The sequence below is a fragment of the Benincasa hispida genome, chromosome 1 (genome assembly GCF_009727055.1).
Source record: "Benincasa hispida cultivar B227 chromosome 1, ASM972705v1, whole genome shotgun sequence".
Classification (NCBI taxonomy): Eukaryota; Viridiplantae; Streptophyta; class Magnoliopsida; order Cucurbitales; family Cucurbitaceae; genus Benincasa; species Benincasa hispida.
The window spans coordinates 85,526,387-85,549,976 of NC_052349.1; the positions used below are offsets into that span (position 1 = coordinate 85,526,387).

The 23,590-nt window shown below is 37.0% G+C and overlaps 1 protein-coding gene and 1 long non-coding RNA gene across 6 annotated transcripts; one reads left to right on the plus strand and one right to left on the minus strand.

The window, feature by feature from the left end:
- Nucleotides 1–1,137: 1,137 nt before the first annotated feature.
- Nucleotides 1,138–16,719, minus strand: LOC120085048 (biotin--protein ligase 1, chloroplastic-like). 5 transcript variants are annotated; one of them, XM_039040911.1, is made up of 11 exons: nt 16,582–16,719; nt 14,644–14,729; nt 14,124–14,448; nt 13,980–14,041; nt 13,733–13,881; nt 13,091–13,211; nt 12,794–12,949; nt 3,214–3,259; nt 2,872–2,938; nt 2,267–2,343; nt 1,138–1,442 (listed from the first exon to the last, which is right to left on the minus strand). In XM_039040911.1, exons 3-11 carry the CDS (start codon nt 14,387–14,389, stop codon nt 1,400–1,402), a joined length of 987 nt encoding a protein of 328 aa, XP_038896839.1. In that variant the 5' UTR covers nt 14,390–14,448; nt 14,644–14,729; nt 16,582–16,719; the 3' UTR covers nt 1,138–1,399. The 5 variants fall into 5 exon arrangements, with proteins under 5 accessions (XP_038896839.1, XP_038896824.1, XP_038896816.1 ...); XM_039040896.1 differs by having other exon boundaries at nt 14,644–15,057; XM_039040888.1 differs by having other exon boundaries at nt 14,644–15,057; nt 16,578–16,716.
- LOC120085077 lies at nt 16,709–17,083 on the plus strand. Its single transcript, XR_005483807.1, has 2 exons — nt 16,709–16,841; nt 16,996–17,083. It is a non-coding gene; the product is annotated as an uncharacterized LOC120085077 (long non-coding RNA).
- The last annotated feature ends 6,507 nt before the right edge of the window (nt 17,084–23,590 follow it).

Genomic DNA, 23,590 nt, shown 5'->3' on the forward strand with positions numbered 1-23,590 from the left:
CTTCAAACAAAATGCCACCATATTAAGTGTACGAGCATTTTTTAACCTGATTTTAATTTTCAAATTATTTTTGCGACGAGGTATTAACAGTTTTTGTTCATATACTAATGGTGAAACTATTTTTTGTACTTTTTTAAGTTAAGGTATTTTTAAAACTTTGAAAGATTCAGAGGTGTTTTAGAAACAAAATTTTAACGATTTTCATCTAAAACTAACGGCAAAACCATTTTTTAACTCTTTTCAAAAGTTTAAGGGTATTTTTAAAACTTTTGAAAGTTCATGGTTATTTTTTATACCAAGTATGAAGTTTGGGGATATTTCTTATAATTTAACCTAAAATTTAACACATTAGTAATGTAACTAAAATAGAACATTTTCTAAGTGCTAGGGACAGCCATTATTCAATTTTGAAACCCATAGTTTAATTTGAAACAACCTTCAAACTTTATAAATCAAAAGTATAGTTTTCTTTATTTTAAAATTTTATAATTGTGGTAAAGTTTGTACTTTTTTTGTTTTGAATTAAAGTTGCAAACCACATGCAATGCGCGTGTTCATTTTTTAACTAACGAAGATGATTGGAAGAAAAAAATGATTAAATGTGTCTGAACTTTCAATTTCCTATGTAATATGCCCCTGCATATTCAAAATTATGGAAGATTAAATTTTCTATTAGAAGTAAATTTAATTGACTTTTCTTTTTAAAATTCACGTCAAATACAAATTTGAGAATTAGAATTCATTTATTAACTAGACACAAAAATTTAATTTTATGCCTAATACAATAATTTTTTAAAAATTTTGGATATGTAGAAGACACTTAACATTCCTATAAAGCGTAATTTTAAATGTATTGACACGTAATAGTTAGATAAGTAATATTTAATTATAAAACTTCAATAAAAAAATTATTGAATTTGTTAGGGGTGAGTTTGGACTTAGGTAAAAGATAGGTTAAGCCCAGAGCAACTTGGCCCTATAATGAATTGAACCAAGGCCCAACCAACATCCTTCCCAATCCAAAAAGAAGAGGAGACTCGTCGGTCATCTCATCTATTACAGAAATGGTGTCAAATGAGTTTGATTATATGTAATCATTTCAAAATTGTCAAATATATAATCCTACATACTCCCGTATAAAGAATCAATTTCTATAATGTTAAATATATTCAGGGCCAGAATTATTTATAAACTTTCAGTCTGTAGAAATAGTATATACATCAGTCAACGAAATCAACCATAACATATAAACCTCCCTCCTCCTATATGTAAACCTAAGACCCAATTGTATGAAATATAAATGTAAAAAGAGACCCAATGTCCCTTATTCTTATTGCACGTGATTCCGTTCCATACAGCTCATAGTCAGCACTCGTTGCAAAGTGAAAAAGCAGTATTCTTACACCAGTTTGCTCTTGATTAGTCCTTTGAAAAAGTCCAAACTGTACAACATGAAGTTGACATGATCATCAGATTTAAGATCAGATTACATATGCATTAGCCTTCTAAAATCATATAATATCTACAGTCATTGCATTTGGAGATGAATTCATGCTTGGGGTTGTGAGCTGAGCAATGCAGAAACAGGGCATGTTGAAATTGCTGCCAGCTTAGTTCAAAAGGATTTTCAAAGTCAGAATTTAAAGTTTCATCCAACTGAGTACAGCAGAAACTACAATATTGATCGACTGGCCAACAGGGCAGTCACTTCCTTTACCATCATCATAATTGATTCTAAAGCACTGTGAAGATACCAATTTTATTAACCATTGTTACCTAGTCTTGTATGAATTTGGAATGAACTTCAGTGTCAGTTTTGTAAATAATAATGACCTAGGCTTGGCTCCTTGTTTTCTGTTTTTGAAAATTGTGTTGGTTTCCTAACAATTTTCTAACAATGTTTTGGAAACATTTGAATATCTAACAAGATTTCAAAAACAAGAACATGTTTTTAAAAACTACTTTTACTTCTCAGAACTTGACTTTGGGGTTGAAATATTGGTAGAAAGTAGATAGTAAGACAAATAAATCTATAGGTGGACATAGTATTGCTTAATTTTCAAAAAGGCATACATATATCAAACTCCGTCTTTCAGGACTATTTTCAAAATGTAACTAATATACTAGACACATATGTTATACTCCCGCAGTCCATGTATCAAAATGCATGTCAAACTTTTGCCCAAAAAAAAAAACAAATAATAAATAATAGCACAGCATAATCTATTCACTAAATGAGTAGTAGGAATCCATTCAAATACTTAACCTATTTCCATCGGGATGAAGTTCGCACATTTGGTTGTCATCTCCAACAGCTAGCAAATATCCTGAAGATGTCAACCCCTGTATAAAGAAACAAGCAAATTTCCGAACCAATCAGCAATCAAATTCCAGTTTTTAAAACCGTGAAAATCATATAATACAGTGCCTTTAGCACTCTCCAGTACTAAGTCGAAAAGAAATTGAAGTTGAATATTTAATAAGGACACAATCTTTCTTTCTCGTAAGTTTTAGCCAAGACCACCCCCTTCAGGGATAGGATTATCTTAAAGTAACAACTACAAAATAACACTCTCCAAGACCACAATTGGTGTGGGTGGTTTTGTCTATTGGGTTTGTTTATGTTTGCCCTTGTATATCCTTCAATCAACCTCAATGAAAGTTTGGTTTTTTAAGAAAAAATAAAATAAAATGTAACAACTACAAAATAACAAATCCAACTAGGGAGACAAGGTTTTTTCTTCTGAACCGAAAAGATATGAATAACTACAGGGAAGAACCAAAAAGAGTAGTGGAATCAAGTCTACAGCCTTTGCTTAAATACTAGAGCAGCGACAGAATGAGCTATCAATAAGATATCATATCACGTACCTGAATAGTGACTACATTTTCCACGACTTGATCTTCTTTCTTTTCCCGTACAATAACTCTCTGTCCACTACATAGACAAACAAAATCATATCCATAGCAAAGAAATTGTAAAACCTACTTGAAATAACTTACGCAATAGTCCTAGCTCATAGACATTGAGGACTAAAAAATTGAACAACACAGTCCATTTCCCGAATGTTTTGGTTCCATGACAAGAAATATAGACAATGCAAACTAAGCATAATCGTGAGGAACTTAGAATAGAACACGTGTTGAATATATATACACATACACACACATATATAAGAAGAAGAAGACAGATTAATCCACATCTTGAGTTACCTGTGCAGCCATGTCTGATAGTAGAGTTCCTCAAGAGCTTGAAACCCTAATTATTCAAAAACGATGATAAAAAATGGCATTATTCACAGATTTAACGAGAATGGGATCACCAGGGAAATTTTGGAACTGAAGTAGAACAAACATGAGATAATCGTGATGTGGACTAGGCATTACAGCATGTCAGGGAGGTAACAATAAATCAAATAAGTGAGCTACAAAAATTCTAGCCTTTTTGAGAGAGCAAGATTGTTGCATCACTAAGCAATTATATCAATATTTTAACACTCTACACACTTATTTTATTTTATTTTTAAATAAAAGACCAATTTTCATTGAAAAAAAATTGAGAATTAAAGGGCATGCAGAAAAAAAACAAAGCCCACAAAAAAGAGCAACTGATGTAGGGGTATTTTAGTCAAATTATGTAATTCTTTATTTGTTCTAATATTTACTTTGTTTTAGAATAGGTGTGAAAAAACTCTTCCCCTTTGGGTCTATTTAAAGGGGCCCCAGGTTAGAATTAGATATTTAGATGGGTAACTACCTATTCCCTTTGGGTCTATTTAAAGGGATCTACACATTCATTTGAATAATAATGATACTCCTTTCAATCAAGAAGTGTGTCTACTCCAAGTTTGGTATTAGAGCACCCTAAGTGATAGGGCCTCATAGTTAAGGGCAATAATCCTCCTCCCTCTTCAGATGTGGAAGCATCAATCACCCCACGCTCGGTTACCACGAGTTTCATAGCCATTGAACTGTCTATCAACCTACTTAATGAGAAGTTCACGTCTATGCAGTCTTCCATGACCAATATGCATCAGGTAATTGAACAAATGACCAGTGAATTTAAGCAGCTGTCAAATAATAAGGGAAAAGAAGAAGAGGCTGAAGCAATTATTGAAGCAAGAAAGCAGTGGACAACCAATTACTGAAGCAAAGATAACTGGAAAACAAGTTCAATATGGGGTCAGAATTCAAGAACAAGTTTGTTCCCCTCAAAGAACCCAACTCAGATTACCCATTCAACATGTAGTACAGAAGAGGCTCGGGTGGTGTAGCAACTCGATCAGGGGGCACATCAAGCCATTACCAAAATCATTCTAGACCCATTCCTCAAAATTTGCTAGGATATGACTAAGAATCCTCGGAAGAAGACAACCAATCATGACTTTACACTCGATTTTAATCAAGAAAATCAAGAAGAATTTCAAGAACCTCCAAACATGAGGTAATATGGACAGTCCACGCACCAAGAGTGGCAAGATTATCAACACAACCAACAAGGACCAACATGGAGAATGGATTCGGATTACAAGATGACGGTGGATCTTCCAACTTACAACGGGAGAATGAACATTGAAATTTCCTTGGAATGAGTGAAGGAAGTCCAGAGCTTCTTCGACTATATGGGAACTCCTGAACAAAAAACGGTAAAGTTGGTATCTTTTAAGCTCAAAAGCAAGGCCTCGGCATGGTGGGACCAATTTCAATCGAATAGGAAGCTCTATGAGAAGCAATCAATCAAAAGTTGGCCAACGATGTTAAGATTGATGAAGAAGAGATTCCTACCAATACATCACGAGCAACTACTTTACAACCAGTTCGAGCATCGCAAACAAGGGGCAAGGAATATTGAAGACTACACCACCGACGAGTTCCAACGCCTAAGTGCAAGGAGGCCGAAAGTGAAAATCAGCAAATCGCACGCTTCATTGATGGTTTACGGCCAGAAATCAGGGAGAAAGTACATCTCCATCCTATGACTTGCCTATCTGAAGCAATTTCTATTGCCACCACTATAGAGGATGATGAAATACAAAGCCAGAAGCGTTGGACTACAAGACGAACAACATGGGACAGGGCGTCACCTTAATAAAAGAACCCGTGGTAGAAAGTACTCCAAATTATGCTCCATCAACCTCCAACACTACTAAACTCAAGGAACCAGCCAAGAACGAGGCCACGACGAAGGGAAGTTCTAATACCTTTCAAACTAAAAGTACTAACCCTTATAATAACAGGCCTAATCTTGGAAAATGTTCAAGTGTGGTCAAGTTGGGCATCTATCTAACAACTGCCCCCAAAGAAGGAATCTTGTAATCCAAGAAGTAGATGAAGACAGCATAATCCAATGGAAAATGAGGAGTTTCTAGTCGCAAACCCAGAGGATGGTGAAGAATTATCTTGTGTGATACAGAAAATTCTCCTTGCACCAACTACTAAGATCAACCCTCAATGCCATGCTTTGTTTAGAACTCGATGCACCGTGAATGGGAAGGTTTGCTCAGTTATCATTGACAGCGGCAGCCCTGAAAATATGGTTTCTAAGAAGCTTGTGAAAGCCCTTAAGCTGAAGGTAGAACCGCATCCACATCCATATAAAGTAGGTTGGATTAAAAAAGGAAGGGAAGCCATGGTTAATGAAGCTTGCACTCTTCCACTATCTATTGGATGCCAAATCATCTGTGAGGTGATTGACATGGATGCTTGTCATGTCCTCCTGGATCGTCCATGGCAGTTTGATAATCAAACATTACATCGGGACCGTGACAACACTTACCAGTTCAACTGGATAAGGAAAAAAGTGCTCCTTATGCCTCTACCAGCTCTAGCTTCCCAGTCCAAAGCTAACAACTCAAGTAAGCAAAAAAGGTAGCTCTTCTCTTTAGTACCCTCGAAGCAAGCCATACATCAGGCATCCACCTTCACTATGGCTCTTCTAGTAAAAAATGGAGAGCAAAGTCCATTAAATACAAGCGCTATTGATCCTCGAGTCCTCAAGCTATTAGACCAGTTTCCCAACACAGCAACTCCAAATGATTTACCCCCATTGAGAGACATCCAACACAACATCAATTTCATTCCAGGCGCCACCCTCCCACACCTTCCTCACTATAAGATAAGCCCCAAAGAGTACCAAGCATTCCATGGCATCATTCAAGACCTCTGGCATAAAAAACATATCCAACCGAGCCTCAACCCATGCGTGGTTCCAGCCTTATTAGCTCCAAAGAAAGATGGTACTTGGTGGCTTTGTATTGACAGAAAGGCAATTAACAGAATTACCATCAAATACCACTTTCCAATCCCTCGCATCAATGACCTCTTAGACCAATTAGCGAGTCTCAGGTCTTTTCAAAGATAGACCTTCACAGTGGGTACCATCAAATAAGAATTCGATAGGGAGACGAATGGAAGACAGCCTTCAAGACAAATGAAGGACTATTTGAATGGTTGGTGATGTCGTTTGGTCTTCAAATGCACCCAGCACCTTTATGTGGCATATGAACCAATTATTCCTCCAATACATTAATAAATTTGTTGTCATATTCTTCGATGATATCCTCATCTATAGCAAATCCACAGATGACCACCTCACCCGCCTCCTGGAAGTCTTCTCTACTTTAGCTAACAATCACTTGTTTATTAATCTCAAAAAATGTGTTTTCCTCACTACTCACATTTGTTTTTTAGGGTTCGGGTTCATAATCAGTCCAAGAGGCATACAAGCGGATCCCTCCAAAGTGGAAGCTATCAAGAATTGGCCAACACCATCTTTGGTTAAAGAGATCCAATCATTTTTAGGTCTAGCATCTTTTTATAGAAAGTTTACTAAGAACTTCAGCACAATAGTAACCCCCTTAACAGCCACTGATAGCTTTCAAACTTTAAAAATCAAACTCATGCCTTCCCCCTGTTTTAGCCCTACCTGACTTTTCCAAACCATTTGAGGTCTCTGTTGATGCTTGTTGCATAGGGATAGGGGCTGTTTTGGCTCAAGAATCACACCCAATTGAATATTTTAGCGAAAAACTAAGTGAGCCTCAACAGAAATTATCAACTTATGAGCAGGAACTGTATGCCTTAGTTAGAGCCTTACAATAATGGGAATGTTTCCTAATTGGCAAAGAATTCATCCTTCTAACCAATCACTACTCCCTTAAATTCATACATTCCTAGAAGAACATTAGTCGAATACATTCCTAGAAGAACATTAGTCGAATGCAGGCACGATGGATATCATTCATTCAAAAGTCTGACTTTGTTAAACACACTTTGGGAACCTCCAACAAAATGGCCGATGCACTAAGCCGTAAATCTTCATTGTTAACACTATTACAACGATTAGTTACTGTCTTTGATATTCTACCCAACCGCTATGAAACACATCCTGACTTGGGCCAAATTTGGGGACAATGTCAATCCCATACAGCAATTAAAGACTTCCACATCATGGATAAATTCCTATTCAAAGGAAACCTCTTGTGCATTCCTCAAGGTTCCCTCCGTGAAGCTCCGATTGGTCGAAACACATTCAAATGGCCTAGCTGGTCATTTTGGGAGATACGAAACATTCCTAGCAATGTCCGAAAGATTTATCTTTCTCAATTAAGAAAGATGTAAATAACTTCATCAAACGATGCTTTGTCTGCCAAAAATCCAAAGGATACTCCCAAAATACAGGCCTCTACACTCCCCTGCCAATTCCCTTGAACATTTGGGAAGATTTATCCATGGATTTCATCCTCGGGTTACCAAGAACTCAAAGGGGCTATATTTTTGTAGTCATAGATAGATTCAGTAAAATGGCCCACTTTATACCTTGCAAAAAAAAACCTCGGACGTCTTAAATATTCCTCACGTATTCTTCAAAGAAGTGGTTCAACTACATGGCATTCCCAAAACCATAGTCTCAGACTGAGATGTTAAATTCATGAGTTTTTTTTTTTTTTTGGGAAAAGTTTGTGGAAAAAGCTGGGTACAAGACTCAAATTCAGCTCAACAAGCCACACACAGAAGGATGGGCAAACAAAGGTAACCAACTAAACCTTAGGCAATCTCCTTCGCTGCCTAAGAAGTGATCAGCCATGAAAATGAGATCTTACAATACCTCAAGCCGAGTTTGCATACAATAACATGAACAACAGATCAACAAGGAAGTGTCCCTTGAAATTGTATACAGTCATCCTCCACATTTAACATTTGATCTCACTAACTTACCTTCCTCTGTTGATCTTAGCTTTGAAGTTGATCTCATGATTGATAGAGTCCAAAAGATAAATGCTGGGGTGGTTGCCAACTTGACCGTTGCAAATTCCAAATATAAAGAGAGTGCTGACAAACACAAACGTCCATCCCAATTCTCCCCAGGCGACTTAGTCATGGCGTACATAAAGAAGTCACGACTACCTACAGGTCATTCTTTAAAACTAACAGAGAAGTTTGGACCCTTTGCCATACAAGACAAATTTGGAGACATGCCTATCGAGTGGAACTCCCTTCTTCAATGAATATTAGCAACACTTACAACGTTGCTAACATATTCCCCTACTATGAACCAGATGAGTTTACCTTATCTACATAAACTGGAGGACAAGTTCCATTTTGGGAAGGGAGGAATTGATGTAGGGATATTTTAGTCAAATTATGTAACTTTTTATTTGTTTTAATATTTACTTTGTTTTAGAATAAGTGTGAAAAAACTCTTCCCCTTTGGGTCTATTTAAAAGGGTCTAGGTTAGAATTAGATATTTGGATGTATAACTACCCTTTCCCTTTGGATGTATTTAAAGGGATCAACACTTTCATTTGAATAATAATGCTACTCCTTTGAATCAAGAATTCTCCAGAATTGTGTCGTACACCCCAAAGAAGGGGACTCCAATCAAGAAGAATAAGACCTAGCGAATCATTACAAAAAGAAGTCATCATAGATATTAATTACAAACATAAAATCTCACAAGGGATCAAACATCACAAGACTCTCAATCCCTCTAAAGATTCTATAGTTTCTCTCCCCCATGAACCCCACAACAAAGCACACACTCCGGTTTGCCAAATGAAATTTCCCTTCCACCGAATCAACAGATGGAAGAGGAACTCAAAGCTCCATGATGGGTCACCTAAAGACCAAACACATCAATTAAAGAGCTCTATACCGACTGAACATAATCACAATTCCAAAATAAATTATTCAAGTCTTCCACCGTCCTCCAATAAAGGATCAATAAAAAGGCCTAATCAAAAGAAGATATCTTTCACAAGAGTCTATCTAAGGTATTGGCTCTTACATGGATAACTTGCCAGACAAAGAAAATAGCACAAACACTAGCATGTCAAAGAAAATGCCCTCGCTCCCCAAATGGCGGATTGAGGAGAAACTCCCCAATCATATCTCTAACACCTTTGTGACGAACGCACATCATGTCAAATGTCTGAAGAATCCTAGACTAGGCTAGCAAAATCACAATGCCAAAGAATATGATCCAAGTCTTCCTCCGCCTTCCGACAAAGAATACAGCAGAAAGACCCAACCATCAACATCATCTTCCTCACCAACCTATCCAACATTCAATTAAAGGAATTAGATTTGTACTTGTTCACAAGAATCCTATACTAAAGAGACAAGCACTTAGGGAGAAACACCATAACCATTTTTCCAATAGTGCTATGTTCTGAGCCCGTAAGTTTCCCAACTCTAACCCTCCAAGTTAACAAGCTTCTTAATAATCTCTCAATTAACCAAATCACCTTTACCTTCCTCCACACCGTCCCATAGAAAGGCCTTCATGAGTTTTTCCAAGCATTTACACAAAGACCAAGAGCTCTGAAAAGGGAGAAAAATAAAAAGGAATACCACCTAACATTGATCACACTAAAGTCAACTTACCACCAAGAAACTTCTCCTCCAAGAGGTCAACCTTTTTCTCACTTGGTTCCCACAGGACTCCAAAAGGAACATTGCATAGGTTATTTCCAATCTCACACCCCATCAACTTATCTCATTTATTCACAACTCAAACTTATCATCTAGCTTTTACTTCTACTTATTTTAAGACTCAACATGGCTTCAAAGAAAGTGAGGATGTGGTTCAAATTTAAAAAGGACTCTTCCTTACTTGAACAAAAGAAGATAAAGTCATTGGCAAATTGGAGAGGATAAAAGGTAACCATCTTCTTACCCACTTCAAAACCCTCAATGAATTTGCTTTCGTTGCTTTTGGAAACCGACACTTAAGATATCCACAACCAACCCAAAAAAAAAAAAAAAAAAGGAAGGGACATAGTGGATCCCCAGCCTAAGCCCTCTTGAAACACAAATCTTACCTTTTAAGGCTGCCATAAATGAGAATAGAATACTTAACCATCCTGACACAACTCAAAATCCAAGATCTTCATCTATAATCAAATCTTTTCATCTCAAGAATTTGGTCAAGGAAATTCCAATCTACATGACAATAAGTCTTTTCAAAATCGACCTAAGAGATACCCTTCCTGATTCCAACTTTTATATTCCTCAAAAGCTTCGATGGTAACAAGAAGTTGATCAAGGATTTGTCTCCCTACAATGGAGGTCCCCTAAGTCCCTAAAATAGCTTAGGGGATAACTTTTCTCAACCTATTAACTAGGAACTTTGCTAGAATCTTGTAAACACTCGTAATAAGGCCTATGGGTCTAAAATTCTTAACCTTTTTAACCCTATCTTTATTATGAATAGGGACAACAAAAGTTTCGTTCCAAGTATTGTCCACAATACCTCTTTCAAAGAACTCCCTTAAAACCCGATCTAGGACTATCCTTAGACATCCCAAAAGTGAGTCATGGACAAACCATTAAGACTAGGGGACTTATTCCTACCAAACCCAAAGACTACCCCCTAATTTCATTGCAAGAAAGAGGAGCTACAAACCCTGCATTCTCGACATCAAAAATAAAGCCCCAATTGATCCCTTCAACAAAACGTTTGGAAGTCACTAGCGGGTCCGGGTCATAAAACTTAGTGAAAAAAAGAAAGGATCTCCTCCTCCACCTCTCTTTCTCTTTTGACCTCCTCTCCCCTATCATTTTCCAAAGCCCCAATTATGAAGTTCTTGCTTTATCTACCATTAGCCTTTGGTTGATCTCACCTTGGCCTTTTCCCTTTAGCTACTATGTTCCTTCCTTACCAAATCAGTGAACTTTGCCTTAAGGGATTGCCCTTCCTCCCTTAAGCAACTCATCTACATTGCCAATCTCTTCCTCAGAGCCAATGGCCTTAATTTTGCCCAAAATTTCCTTCTTTTCTAATGTCACCCAAAAGCCTCCTTGTTCCAACTTTTCAACAACCCTTTAAGCACTCTCAATTTCCCCCTTTGGCAATAACCTTCTCAATTACCTTGCACTTCCAAATTCCACCAAGAGAGGACGAATTTAAAGGACGGTTTTTTTGGCCACATATTCTCAAACCTAAAAGAGCAAGGACCCCAACGACGAGGTCCTAAACCAAGGATAATAGACAAGTAGTTCGAAGTAACCTCTCAGGCCCAACTCTTGCCTAACACTATCACAATCATCCAACCATCCTTTGGACATCATAACTCTATCAATTTGAGTCCTAACTCTACTATTTGCCCATGTGTACTTGCCATTCATCAAAGGAGGATAAAAATAGGCTACTACCCTCAATGATCTTTGGGGTGTTCATAGTTCAGTTTAGTTCAATTTGGGGGACAAACCGAACCCAATCGAAATTTTTTTAAAAAAATGAATATGTGAAACCGAACAAAATCGAACCGCATATATGCAATGCAGTGCAGTTTTTCGTTTTGAGATTTTTTTTTCCTTTTTTACCCCTCTTCTTTTTCTTCTTATTTTTCCAAAACCCATACCTCAAGAATTCAAGACCTGAGAAGTGAGCTCATTGAGTTGAGCCAGAGATGGACGATGGAATTGGAGGCGAGAAAGACAAGAGGATGGATTATGGAGAATCGGAGATGAACGAGAAGGCTGAGTGAGGGAGACGAGAGTTGACATCGACGAGGGTCACGGGAATCAGAAAGTGAGAGTGAGATTAGAGTAAAGTAGTAAATATATATTAAATTCAATGCATTCGTTTTGGTTTTACTTCGATTTAGAAATTAAAATTGGACCAAAACGGACTGCATAATTTGATTTCAAAAGTACTCTATACCAAACTGAACGCAATTTTCAGTTTTAGTGAGTTTTCGGGTCGATTTGGTTCAGTTTTGAGAACCAAAGACCAAACAAATCTCCCAACTCATTCCAAAAATCTTTTCTTCCTTTAGACCTATGAGGACCGTATACTCCTATAACTCATCTCATCTCATTATGAGCCAGCTAAAATGAGATTGATATTGAGAAATTACCTTTAACAATCCACTCACTTGTAGGCCTGAAAATTTGTAGAAAGCTTAACAAGTAAAACCCAATATTAGTTGGGGAGGAAATGACATTACAAGTGTTTGAACACAGGATATCCTGCTCATATATCATCTAAATTGAATGGAATAATATTTGTACATGATTCAATAGTAAGATACATGACCTTTTTATATAGGACAATGACTAGAAAGAATGAATAAAATAAAATCATTAATGCACCTAACTAATATATCTACGTCCTAAATGAACAGTTTCAAATTCTTTTGGCAAATGGTATAAGCTACTTAAATTTTTCATAATTCACAACCATCTCAAGAGCATTGGTAAGGTTGGATTGAAGAAGAAGCTCTAAAGTCGTGCATGTATGTGACAATGTCTTATCATGAAGAAGGCATTAAATTGACATATAAATACCTTGATTTATGAAAACGTCATACAATCTTTCAAATTTGTTAAAGAAGAATGCTAAGATATCCTCTTTTCTGAACTTGTAAGGTGTACTGGATAAATTTGTAAGAGCTCCATTCAAGTATGTTGATGGTTTATCGTTGTCTACATTCAAACCTATACCTGGAAGAACATGAAGCAGTTAAAATAAATCAGAACCACACTAGGCTTTTCAAATGGGTGCAAGGTATGGAGACCAAAAGTTTGAATTTGGAAGGGGAACAAAGAATGTAGAAGAAAATTAGATGGAAAAAAACAACACACCAGCAGTAACGTTGAACTTCTTTGATCTATATGTTGAAGTACATAGAATGCCTCCAACTTTCTGGTCATTCACATAAAGATCATTTGGCCACTTTATTTTCAAATCAATATAGGGTAACCCCTGTAGGAACCCACAGACAATGAGCAATATCAATCTCAACTCAAGTGCAATACCGTTTACAGATAAGACTCCTAACATGAATGGGATAGCCAGTGACATCGGCACGGTAGAAATAACAAAACATATGAGAGCATTTAATCATCTACATAGAAGTCTACCATGACTTGAAACCCTATCTATTCCTCAAGTCCGTCCAAATTCTTTCCAACATACTGTTTTCTCCTTCCATTACCATATGTTTTTCTCTTGTAAGCCCACTTCTTCTCCCCCCCGCCCTCCTAAAGTTTTGGTTATTCAGCTGGCATTGAGACAATTGTCTGGTATTAAAATAACATCACTCATTTTTCTTTGTTTTTCCTTTAAAAAAAAAAAAAACAAAATATCAAGTTTTCATTGATAAATTAACATCGGTTGTTGATCAAAATTTTCGACTAGGAGACTTGATATAATAGAATTACAATTTCTTAACAAAGATTTCAATTAATAGTTGTTAATATGGGCCAAAACAGGAAAAAAATTACCTCTTTGTCGCAAATATCTTTTATTGCCTCAGTAATAGCGAGAGATATTACATACTGTAATAAAGGAACAATACACCCATCTTCCATTTGAATGGTAAAGGAAAACATAAGGCAACCAAGGGGAGATTCCCACACATTCTTTGATCGACCTTCACTTAAATCCACATAGTGACTTTCAATAGAAAGAAGAATTCCAAGATTAACAACCAATGTTAATAGTTTGTCGTTACCTATTAGGACTACACACCTCTTCCCTTGAACTGAACATCAGCCACACAGACAGCACCAAGTGGAAGATTGCTAAAGTTGCTGTTGCAAACTAATAGTTAGCTGGCTCTCCAAAGAATGAAAATGTAGTGTGAGAGAAAAGGAAAGGCTTCATTACACTTACTGAGAAATTACATCCTGAGTAGAAGGAATTCGTGGAGACCAAATGAGGAATCTACCAAAAGTATCGGTAGAAAGGGCATTCAGATACAAATCAATTTGAAATCCATTTTCCTCCAAAGGTTTATCCCTTTCTGAGTGCAATAAAACCGAAATTTTAGTATCGTCGGGGAGCTTCAAAGTGTCACTCCTCTTCAGCAATTTGGCAGTTTCATTCTCAGCCACCGTTTTTCCACTCAAAACCAACGCACAGGTTGGATTGGCATCCATTCCAGAAGCAGATAATAGAGAAAACAATCTTCTTCTCTCCCTCTTGTTAATGGAAGTCTCTATTTTCCAGGAAAAAAAAAATTAAATCTCAGCCCATATGCACTTATTCAACTTGTTTACATAAAAGACATTAAATCTTTATGAAAGAGATCGACCCTACTTCCATAAAGTAAAATTTTTCTCAAATCAACATAGCGAACCCAAAATTTGCGGAAAACTACCCAAACATGCATTGAAAGAAGCAGGAAACAAACCTAGAGTGGGCACTGAAGCAACAGTTTTGCTCAGAGACCAAAAAGAGGGAGAGTTTAGGATGGAGGTTACGTAGCGAGAGTCTCGCCTGCCGAAATAGCGAAGTTGGTTAGCTAACAACATGTCAATGCATCGAAAGAATAGCACCAATGGCCTATTCTTTTAATATCAGATCCAACACAACTTGCTAAATCTAACCGACTCAATTGAATGACGATCTCAGGCAGAATAGACTAAGACCTATTACAAAATTACAACTCAACCAACTGAAACCAACATGAAACTAAAGTTCCACATTTCAAAAATAAACTCATAACGAAAAGAAACAAATAGTGAAATAATCCTAAAAGTCAATCTTTCTCAGGCTCCCTCTTCAGCATCACCAAAGTCGTAATGCTCGCCAACACCTACAAAATCTGGTGGGGGGTTAGTACACACTTGTCCTCATAAGTAGCCCACACCTAAAAGGCCACCAAACAACATTGAAGCAACCATTGCACATACACAACAATTATACAAGTATACATGCTAATTATACATATCAGTTACAACATACTAAACACGTGAACTAATTCATCATACTGTGCATACTTAATTTTTTAATCAAGCTCCTCAAGTTCGCTCAACACCCAAGTTTAACTTCCATAAGACATTCTAAATTGAATCCTTGAGGCATGTTGATCCCTAACCATAATCAAGCTCTACGGTGCAGTGCTCATCGTTCAACCCTTGGCCATACCAAATGCCTTAAACTATACATCGTCCCTTAAATGCACTCAAGGCCATGATGTCTCCTATTGCACCCAGTGTTTGCCCTCAACCGTACATAAGGCTCAAACCACTTGTCGACCTTTAACCGTACTTAAGGCCCCGACGTTCTCTTAGCACTCAGTGTCCAACCCTTAGCCATACCTAAGGCCTCAAACTGTGCATTGACCCTTAGCCATACACTAAGGCCTCGAGTTGTGCATCAACCCTTAATCGTACTCAAGGTCCCGATGCTTCTCTAAATTCAACAGCGACATCACTTTTCACCCAACTTCCATTAACGAACACGGTCTTTCAAACCTCTTTATTACACCATTGCATCAAAATGCATAAATCCTATAACATACATTTAAATCATGCCTTATGCCAAAATTCACATAAAACAATAGGATGCTTTTAACATTGCACGTATACATATACAACAATATCTTAGGAACCAATATGCTTTTATTCATAAAACAACATACTAACACCTCAACATGTTATACATAATAAAATCAATACAAGAAGCACCCAGGTGTACCCAACCTTATCAGAAAGCATCACAAATCTCATGATAACATAAGACATAATAGAAATAATAAAAATAAATCACACAATAGAATTCTACTTACTTAAGTGTTCTAAAGCACTTCTAATTAAAGCACTTCTAGTTCTAATTTCATTAAAAGACTCCTGAAATAATAAAACCAAAGTACCTAGGTTAGAACTTAGCTCGAAACCTTATTCAGACCTCGACATTTATTCAGAATCACCCTGAACACCTCTAATCAAGTCTAAACTACAATCAAAGTATACCCATGAGCTAAGAACTAATTTCCAGCATCTAGAATCAAATCGATAAGCTCTAAATGGAGTTCTAAAGCTAAACTCATCAAACTGACTTGGGCTTTGCTGAAAAGCGTCGGAATAGTTCTGAAACTACTCCAAATCTACGAATACAAGTTTCCAAGCGTTAGAGGCAATTCTAAACAATCTTAAACTAGTTCGAAACGAAGTTTAGACTGTAATACCCACTGATTCGTACCCAAAAAAACTCGAAACCTTGCTGGTTAGTGTCCGAATTAATCAATGAGTAACTCAAATCCGTCCAAAAGGTTTAAAAAAAAAAAAAAAAGAACGCAACCAAAAGTTGCTGGGACTTTGCTAAGCGACGATGGGAACGCACCTACACTATAGATTAGGCTGTCACCCCGCTGGTTCGCCGAACCTGTGTGACCGCATCAACGCTGCAGGTTCCTTCGGTGTTAAAGGAGATGAAGATCGCTGCAGGTGTCGCCGGAGAACGTTTGTCGGAGCCGCCGTTCGTGTTGGGGTCGCGCCGCCCTCGTTAGTTCACGCCGAAGCTGTTGTGCACTGGCACCGTCGGACGTCCTACGCTCTGCCGAAGTAGACGCTGTGAGGGTCTCGTGCGACTGAAGGAAGAAGAAAGGTGGAGNAAGGAGATGAAGATCGCTGCAGGTGTCGCCGGAGAACGTTTGTCGGAGCCGCCGTTCGTGTTGGGGTCGCGCCGCCCTCGTTAGTTCACGCCGAAGCTGTTGTGCACTGGCACCGTCGGACGTCCTACGCTCTGCGGAAGAAGAAAGGTGGAGGAGGATTGTAAGGCTGGTGGTCTCTTTTTACGGCAAGGAGACGAAGGAGAGAGAGAGAGAGGATGGGAGAGAAAAGACAGAGGGAGAGAGGAAAGAAAGGTGGGTAGGGTTTTAGTTCCTAAAAAATACTCTCTTTTCTAAAATAGTTAATTTTCTTCTAAAGACAAAACTTATCAAAATAAACGGAAAGATCTTCTTTCAAATTCTAAATTCAATCTCTCTTTAAGAATTGTCTCTCTAATTAGTGCTCATCACTTTGGAATATTTTTGAAGTTTGCTCTCCTCCCCTCCTCTTCGAGTGGGAGTGGAATTGTAAAGTCATGGATAGCGTTGTATGGATATTCAAATAAACCAGCAATTCAAATAATTTGGACTATCCAATCTAAAATAAAAAATGTAAGGATTGGGTTAGTTTTGTTCTTGGATTGGCTAAAACATTTTTTATTTTTTGTTGAATTGAGTTGAGTTGGGTTGGGTCGTGGGTTGGCTAAAAAAAAATTTGGGTTGACCCAACCCAACCTAAATTTTATATATTAGTAATATATATATGTGTATGTTTCTCTTTATTTAATGTTTGATTACTTTGTATCGATTAATTTCTGAATTTTTAATATTTTTCTTTTAAATTTGTTATGATATTTCTCTTTGTTTAAAGTTTGCAATAAATATCATAGATATTTGGTATTTGGCATTTGAATTTTATGTAATTTTAGTTATTAGTCATGTGTTATATATAAATTTACATATTTTTAATTTAAACAAATAAGTTAGAACCCAACAACCCAACCCAACCCGATCGGGTTGGGTTGAGTTGGGTTGGGTTGGAAACTTTATTTAGGTCCTTTGGGTTGTCAACTCAACCATCCCGAAATCTCAGATGTTCCAAAAAACATCATCAACCCAACCCATGTACGTCTCTAATGTGCTGTGGGGGGCAGGAGTTAGGTCGAAAGTCAAAATCTCTTGTTGAAGAATTTTCAATGATCTTATCCCTTCTTTGTGTAATTTGCTTTGCAAAGGAATTTCCTCTGATTTGATGTGTTTTTTTTTTTCTTTTGCAGATTCCACATGGAGACTACTTGTATATCTTTTGGGAATGTAAGTTTTCTAGAAAAGTTTGGGGTTTCTCCCTCCCTTCTTATGTTGGTTAGTTTGATTTAGGCAGAGATAGGTGGTTTCCTTTGGATTAGGATTGCTTGAGAAGTTTATGTTTGCATGAGGAGTTGGATAAAGTGTTGATCATTTTATGGTGTATGTGGAACCTCTAAAATGAGATCTACTTTAACATATCGCGGCGTCTGATCTTGAGGCTCTCAAGGTGGGAATTAGCTCTCAGTTATGTGATAAGGTGGTTGGCGTGTGTCGTGCTCCCAAATGCAAGCATAAGTTGCCCTCTCCATTGCCTGATTGCTCTCCTTGAGTTGTTAGTTCTTGGAAGTTAAATGCAAATGTGGCTTGGTGACAGTTGGTAGTAGAGAGGGGCTCATATAGGTGGTTCGGGATCATGATGGGAATATAAAGTTGGGAGGCTGCAAATTTATCCAAAGGTGCAGTAGCATAGCCTGTTATAAGTGAAACAATCCTGAAGGGTCTGTGTGCAATTAAGTGAGAGTGATCTGTTTCCAACCCTCTCATCGAAGTTGATTCTGATGCTTTTGAAGTTATTAAGTTTTTTAATAGGGATGACTTTTTTTATTCTGAGATTGAGGTCCTCGTTCAAGATATTCTTTTGATTGGGAACAATGTGAATGTTGCCCAGTTTTGTCATATCCCTTGAGAGGAGAACAAATTTACTCACAATATTGTAGCTTTAGCCTCTTTCCAAGGTTGGTTTTTGTCATGGAAAGATGTTTTTCAGGAAATTTCCGATTTTGACCCAAAAAGTATTTTCCAATTCAAAAGTAACCTCATTTTAAAATCTACTTTTTTTAACCTCTTTTCCATCTTTTCAGACTTTAACTAGGGGGACCCACCTCGTGAAATACCATTTTTCCCCTCAATTTAAATCAATCTATTCATCTTTGTGTAGAAGTTAAGGTTTTCTACTTCTTTTCTTCTTCTCGTTGAGTTCGGTCTATTCATTTTCCTGTGAACTTCAACCATTGTTGGACTCTCTTCTTGCAAAAACTCCCCTACCTCTGTAAAAAAAGACCCATCTTTCGTGGTCGTTGGATGTATTCTGTTTCCCCTTTACCCGATTCGAATTTTGATAAAAGTTACACAAGCACCTTTTCCATTTTCTTTCTTTCTAAATGATTAATCGATTGTATTGTTTATAGGGGGAGTCTGTGTGATTTCTGGTAGGAATGTATAGTGAAAAACCCAAAACTTTTTTCCATCCTTTGAACTTTAACGAATTTAAAAGAACTTTACAAGACAAATATCTTATGTGGGGTAAGGGGGCAAATGTTCTTCTGGGCTTGATTTCGCATTACACAACCATGAAATATTTGGGTTGGATTGGGTTCATTTTTTAATAAGTATTATTTGGGTTGACAAAATTTACAACCCGAACAATTGGGTTAGGTCTAAAAAATCTTTCAACCCAACCCATGAACACTCCTACTTACAAACTTAACTTTACGAGCTAAAAGATAGTTTATAGCCTCATAAAGTTGAGTTTATTTATGTCTTTTGTCTCGTAAAGTAACTTCACAAGACAAACTTATAACTTGACAAATGACAGAGTATCTCGTTTGTCTCATGATGTTGTAAGTTTATCTAGTGAAGTTACTTCATAATACAAAAGACTTACTTAAGAACTCAATTTTATGAAACAAAAGACATTCTATAATCTCATCAAGTTGGGTCCATTTATGTCTTTAGTCTCGTGAAATAACTTCACAAGACGTTATAGCTCCTTGGGTTCTTTCTCGTGAAGTTCGTCATTTTAAGGGTCTTTTCTTTCACTAGGGATTTCAACATTATACCATGTTTGGTGGCACGTAGAGGTAATTATTATGAAGCCGATGATCGAGCTAGCAGGATTCTTTAAGGCTTTATTATCTTCGTGTTCTCATCTAGTTAAGACCTGTATGGTGATCCATATAAAGTTAATAAGAGTCCAGTTAGACATGTTTAGGTAGATCATATTCGGACCCATCTTAGATAGTACTTTCTCCCTCAAAGGATGATACATCACCTATTTCTCAAGAAGATGAGAGACTAAACATAATTTCCTTTAATCTATTTGGGTCTAGGGTGTCATTTGGTAAGGATGAGTTTCACCTCATCATTGGGTTTAGGGTATGGACGAGAGTGGTGCGGAATAATCCTAACCCTACCAAGCTTAGAAACCTATACTTCAACAACATGCCTAGATTGTAACAGACTCAAGCCAAGGAACATTTTTTTGCTATGGACTTTAGAAGTGACAAGGATGCTGGTGAAAGTGGCACTTGACTATTTCATAGAGTTAGTCGTGGTTTGGAGGGAGAACAAGCAGTTGTTTGACTATACCATTCTCGGTATTGTGGATGATTGGGAGATTTTTTGCAACTACGACTGGAGTAGTGTGATTTTTTAAAAGACAATCAGTAGTCTTAAGAGAGCCCTTATTGGTGCTAGCAAACGAGCAGAACCCAGGATGTTAGCTAGATATAGCCTGACGAATTCTTGTTCGCCCTTCAGGTTAGTTCACTTACATATTCTACGTGTGGTTCCTTCCCCATTAACGTTAATTATTTTTCATGATTTGATTCTATCTTTCTGTTTGTAGGTGTGGCCGTATAAGATGATTTATACGCTCAGAAACCTCATGGCAACTTGTATTAGTGAAACAGTCATTCCACATTTGTCTTAATGGGAAAGTAAGAAAATCCCAACATGTGCCTTACTGCATAGAGATATTTTCAATCGACGGTGGGTAATTGATGTAAATTTTCTTTCATTTATTATTGTAAGTTTATGTTGCTTATGACCCTAATTTGTCACATGCAGGGAAAACCCATTATAATGGTACGACTAGTACCAATCGAGGACGAGGTCGCTCACATGCACCGCATAGTTCCTGCTCCTAAAGTACGTGTCCTCCTGCTGCTTCTTGTTCTTGAGGGAATTGGAAGACATAACAAGCAACTTTCATAAATCATAAGGTATAAAACATAACATCGTTATATATATATATATATATATAAAACCAACTGAACCTTAATTGAGAATGAACATCTATTGCTCTAATTCCCAACGTCAAGCTCTGGCCAGGAGAGACCTCTACTTCGATCTCTTTATACTAAACTATGGTCAGACCCCTACCTCAATTTCTTCATACTGAACTACCTACGTGCATGTGGAGTTTACTAAGTACCATCGATACCTTAGGTACGATTACTCGGATACCTTTCCTACCTTCAATATTTGGCCCACTTAGGCTATCAAATTCTCAAAAAGCATTAGTGAATAAAGTTTTAAAACATAGCATAGAAAACACTTTAGGACCCCTACCATACCTTCGACATCCCTTATTCATTGTGCTTTAGAAATTTTAACACATATATTGATAGCTAGGTGTTCAAAACATAGCACAACAAAGCATTGTAGAACTTTAACCTCACTTCTAACGCATGCTTCTATCTTTAGAAAACAAGTTAACTTCAATCAAGTGAACTAACTCGTAGAAGCCTTGGTATGCGTTAAACATAGATAACATACTTAGAAAAATCATACTTTTGTTAAATATCATGCGTTGGTTATGTTTTTCAATCACAAAGACAAGTTGCTTGGAAATATATATAAAATTTGGCATGAGAATAGCTTGCATAACATAAACTTTTAAAACATTGAAACATTAACTCACTACTTGTCCTGACCTTTAATTGTTTATAGGCTTCTTCCAGCTCTTCTCCACCTGAAATAGTATAATTTCCTTTGTTAGATTCCCTAATATTCCCATAAAGGTATAACAAGTATACATTTAGCATTAAAGTTTAGCTTATTGGCGAGACCAAACAACTAGCGAGACTAAGCAAAACCAGCGAGACCCCTAAATGTCAGGGTCTAGCTCCTCTTCGTTCAACAAATAACTCGAAGTTCTTTCACCATGCTCCAGACTACCTGAAACGCAAACTAGTCGTTTCTTCCTATAGTTTCACCTATTTCCCTTCATATTTAGCTCAGACATCCTTCACAAAAGTTGTTAATAACTGAGTTAACTTACTAACCTCAAATTTTCAACTCCAAAATCGATCTCTAAGGCTTGTTAGCCTTCGAGTATCATACCCCATCCAGATTGCTTGAATTCCAGACCAGTCGCTTCTTCCTACAATTTCATCTGTTTTCCTTCACATTTAGCTCAGTAATCCTTCACAAAAGTTGTTAAGAAATGAGTTAGCTTTCTAACCTCAAAATTTAAGCTCCAAAATCGATCTCTACAACTTGTTATTTTTCTAACATCATACCATGTTCAGTTTACTTGAATTCCAGACCAACTTCAACTCTTCTTCAAATTTCCCCAATTCTCTCTTCGAATTATACCCAATCAAACCTAAATCTTCTTTTTCTTCTCCATTTCGATGCCTAGCTAAAGAACCTTCACTTGTTTTGATTTGGACGAGGAGGAATATTGGAAGTAAAATGGGAAAAAAAAAAAGTGATCCCTCATCCCACTTAACCTCTACCATCAACTTGCCCTTTTCTTTTTTTTCTTTCTTTTTCTTCTTTTTTTTTCCTTTTAATAACTAGAAAATTATTTAATTCCATATTTTCATTCAGCCTTTAATAACAACAATAATAATAATTGTTGGGAATGTCCTAGAACTCGCAGTTCGTGTTAAACATACTATCTTATCAATAACAATGACTTGTTGATTTTGTATCTTATTATGAAAATCCAATAAGCATATCCTTGGCTATAATCTGAATGTTGTAACTTTATGTAGTGACATAAAAAGGATCAAGTTGATAGTATATAGCCTAAATGGTCTGATAAGTATATGGATGAAATTGGGTATCTCATCCTGGTAACACTATTGGATGTGGCCCACTCTGTAGTTGTTACAATAAGTTGTAAGGTGCTACAAACGATGTGATCCACAAATTATTCATGTTGAGACATGAGAGTGGGGGCATCCTATGCAATGAGTTTGCATATAGACTAGACCACGAAAATAGTCACTTTTCTTTATAACGATCGTTTATTGTTAAAACTAACTATTTCATTTATTATATAACCTAGGTTAACTCGATCTTAATCCTGAGCTAGCTATGAACTTCTGTTTGTTTGGGGTTATCCTTTGATCTGCAAACGGTGAGAGTAGTCCAACAGCACTGGGGATAAGACCGGATGAATAGCTGGGGACATAGCCTTGCAAGATGGAATTCACTCCTACCCTATTTAGGGTTAGCAGATAGGTTGTTCTCTTAAGTACTGACTCTAGGTCTTGAACAGTCGGGGTCCCGCCTTCTCATAATAGAGAAAGGATTTGATTCATAGAGATTATGAATCAGAATTGTTCATTAGAAGATCAGTAGGAACTTAAGAAACAAGATGTGGTCATAGGGGTAAAACGATATTTTTGATCTAGCTGTGATTACGAACAACCTGTGAAGGATCGACTTACTGATTATGGTTATTAAGTGGACATAATATATC

Coding starts and splice junctions, on each gene's coding strand:
- LOC120085048 (XM_039040896.1), bottom strand. CDS start 14,764: ATGTTGTTAGCTAACCAACTTCGCTATTTCGGCAGGCGAGACTCTCGC. Junction 3,260..12,793: donor TGACGTTTTCATAAATCAAG/GTATTTATATGT, acceptor TTGAATAATTAG/GGTTTCAAGCTCTTGAGGAA. Junction 2,939..3,213: donor TATCAGACATGGCTGCACAG/GTAACTCAAGAT, acceptor TTGTCTATGTAG/TGGACAGAGAGTTATTGTAC.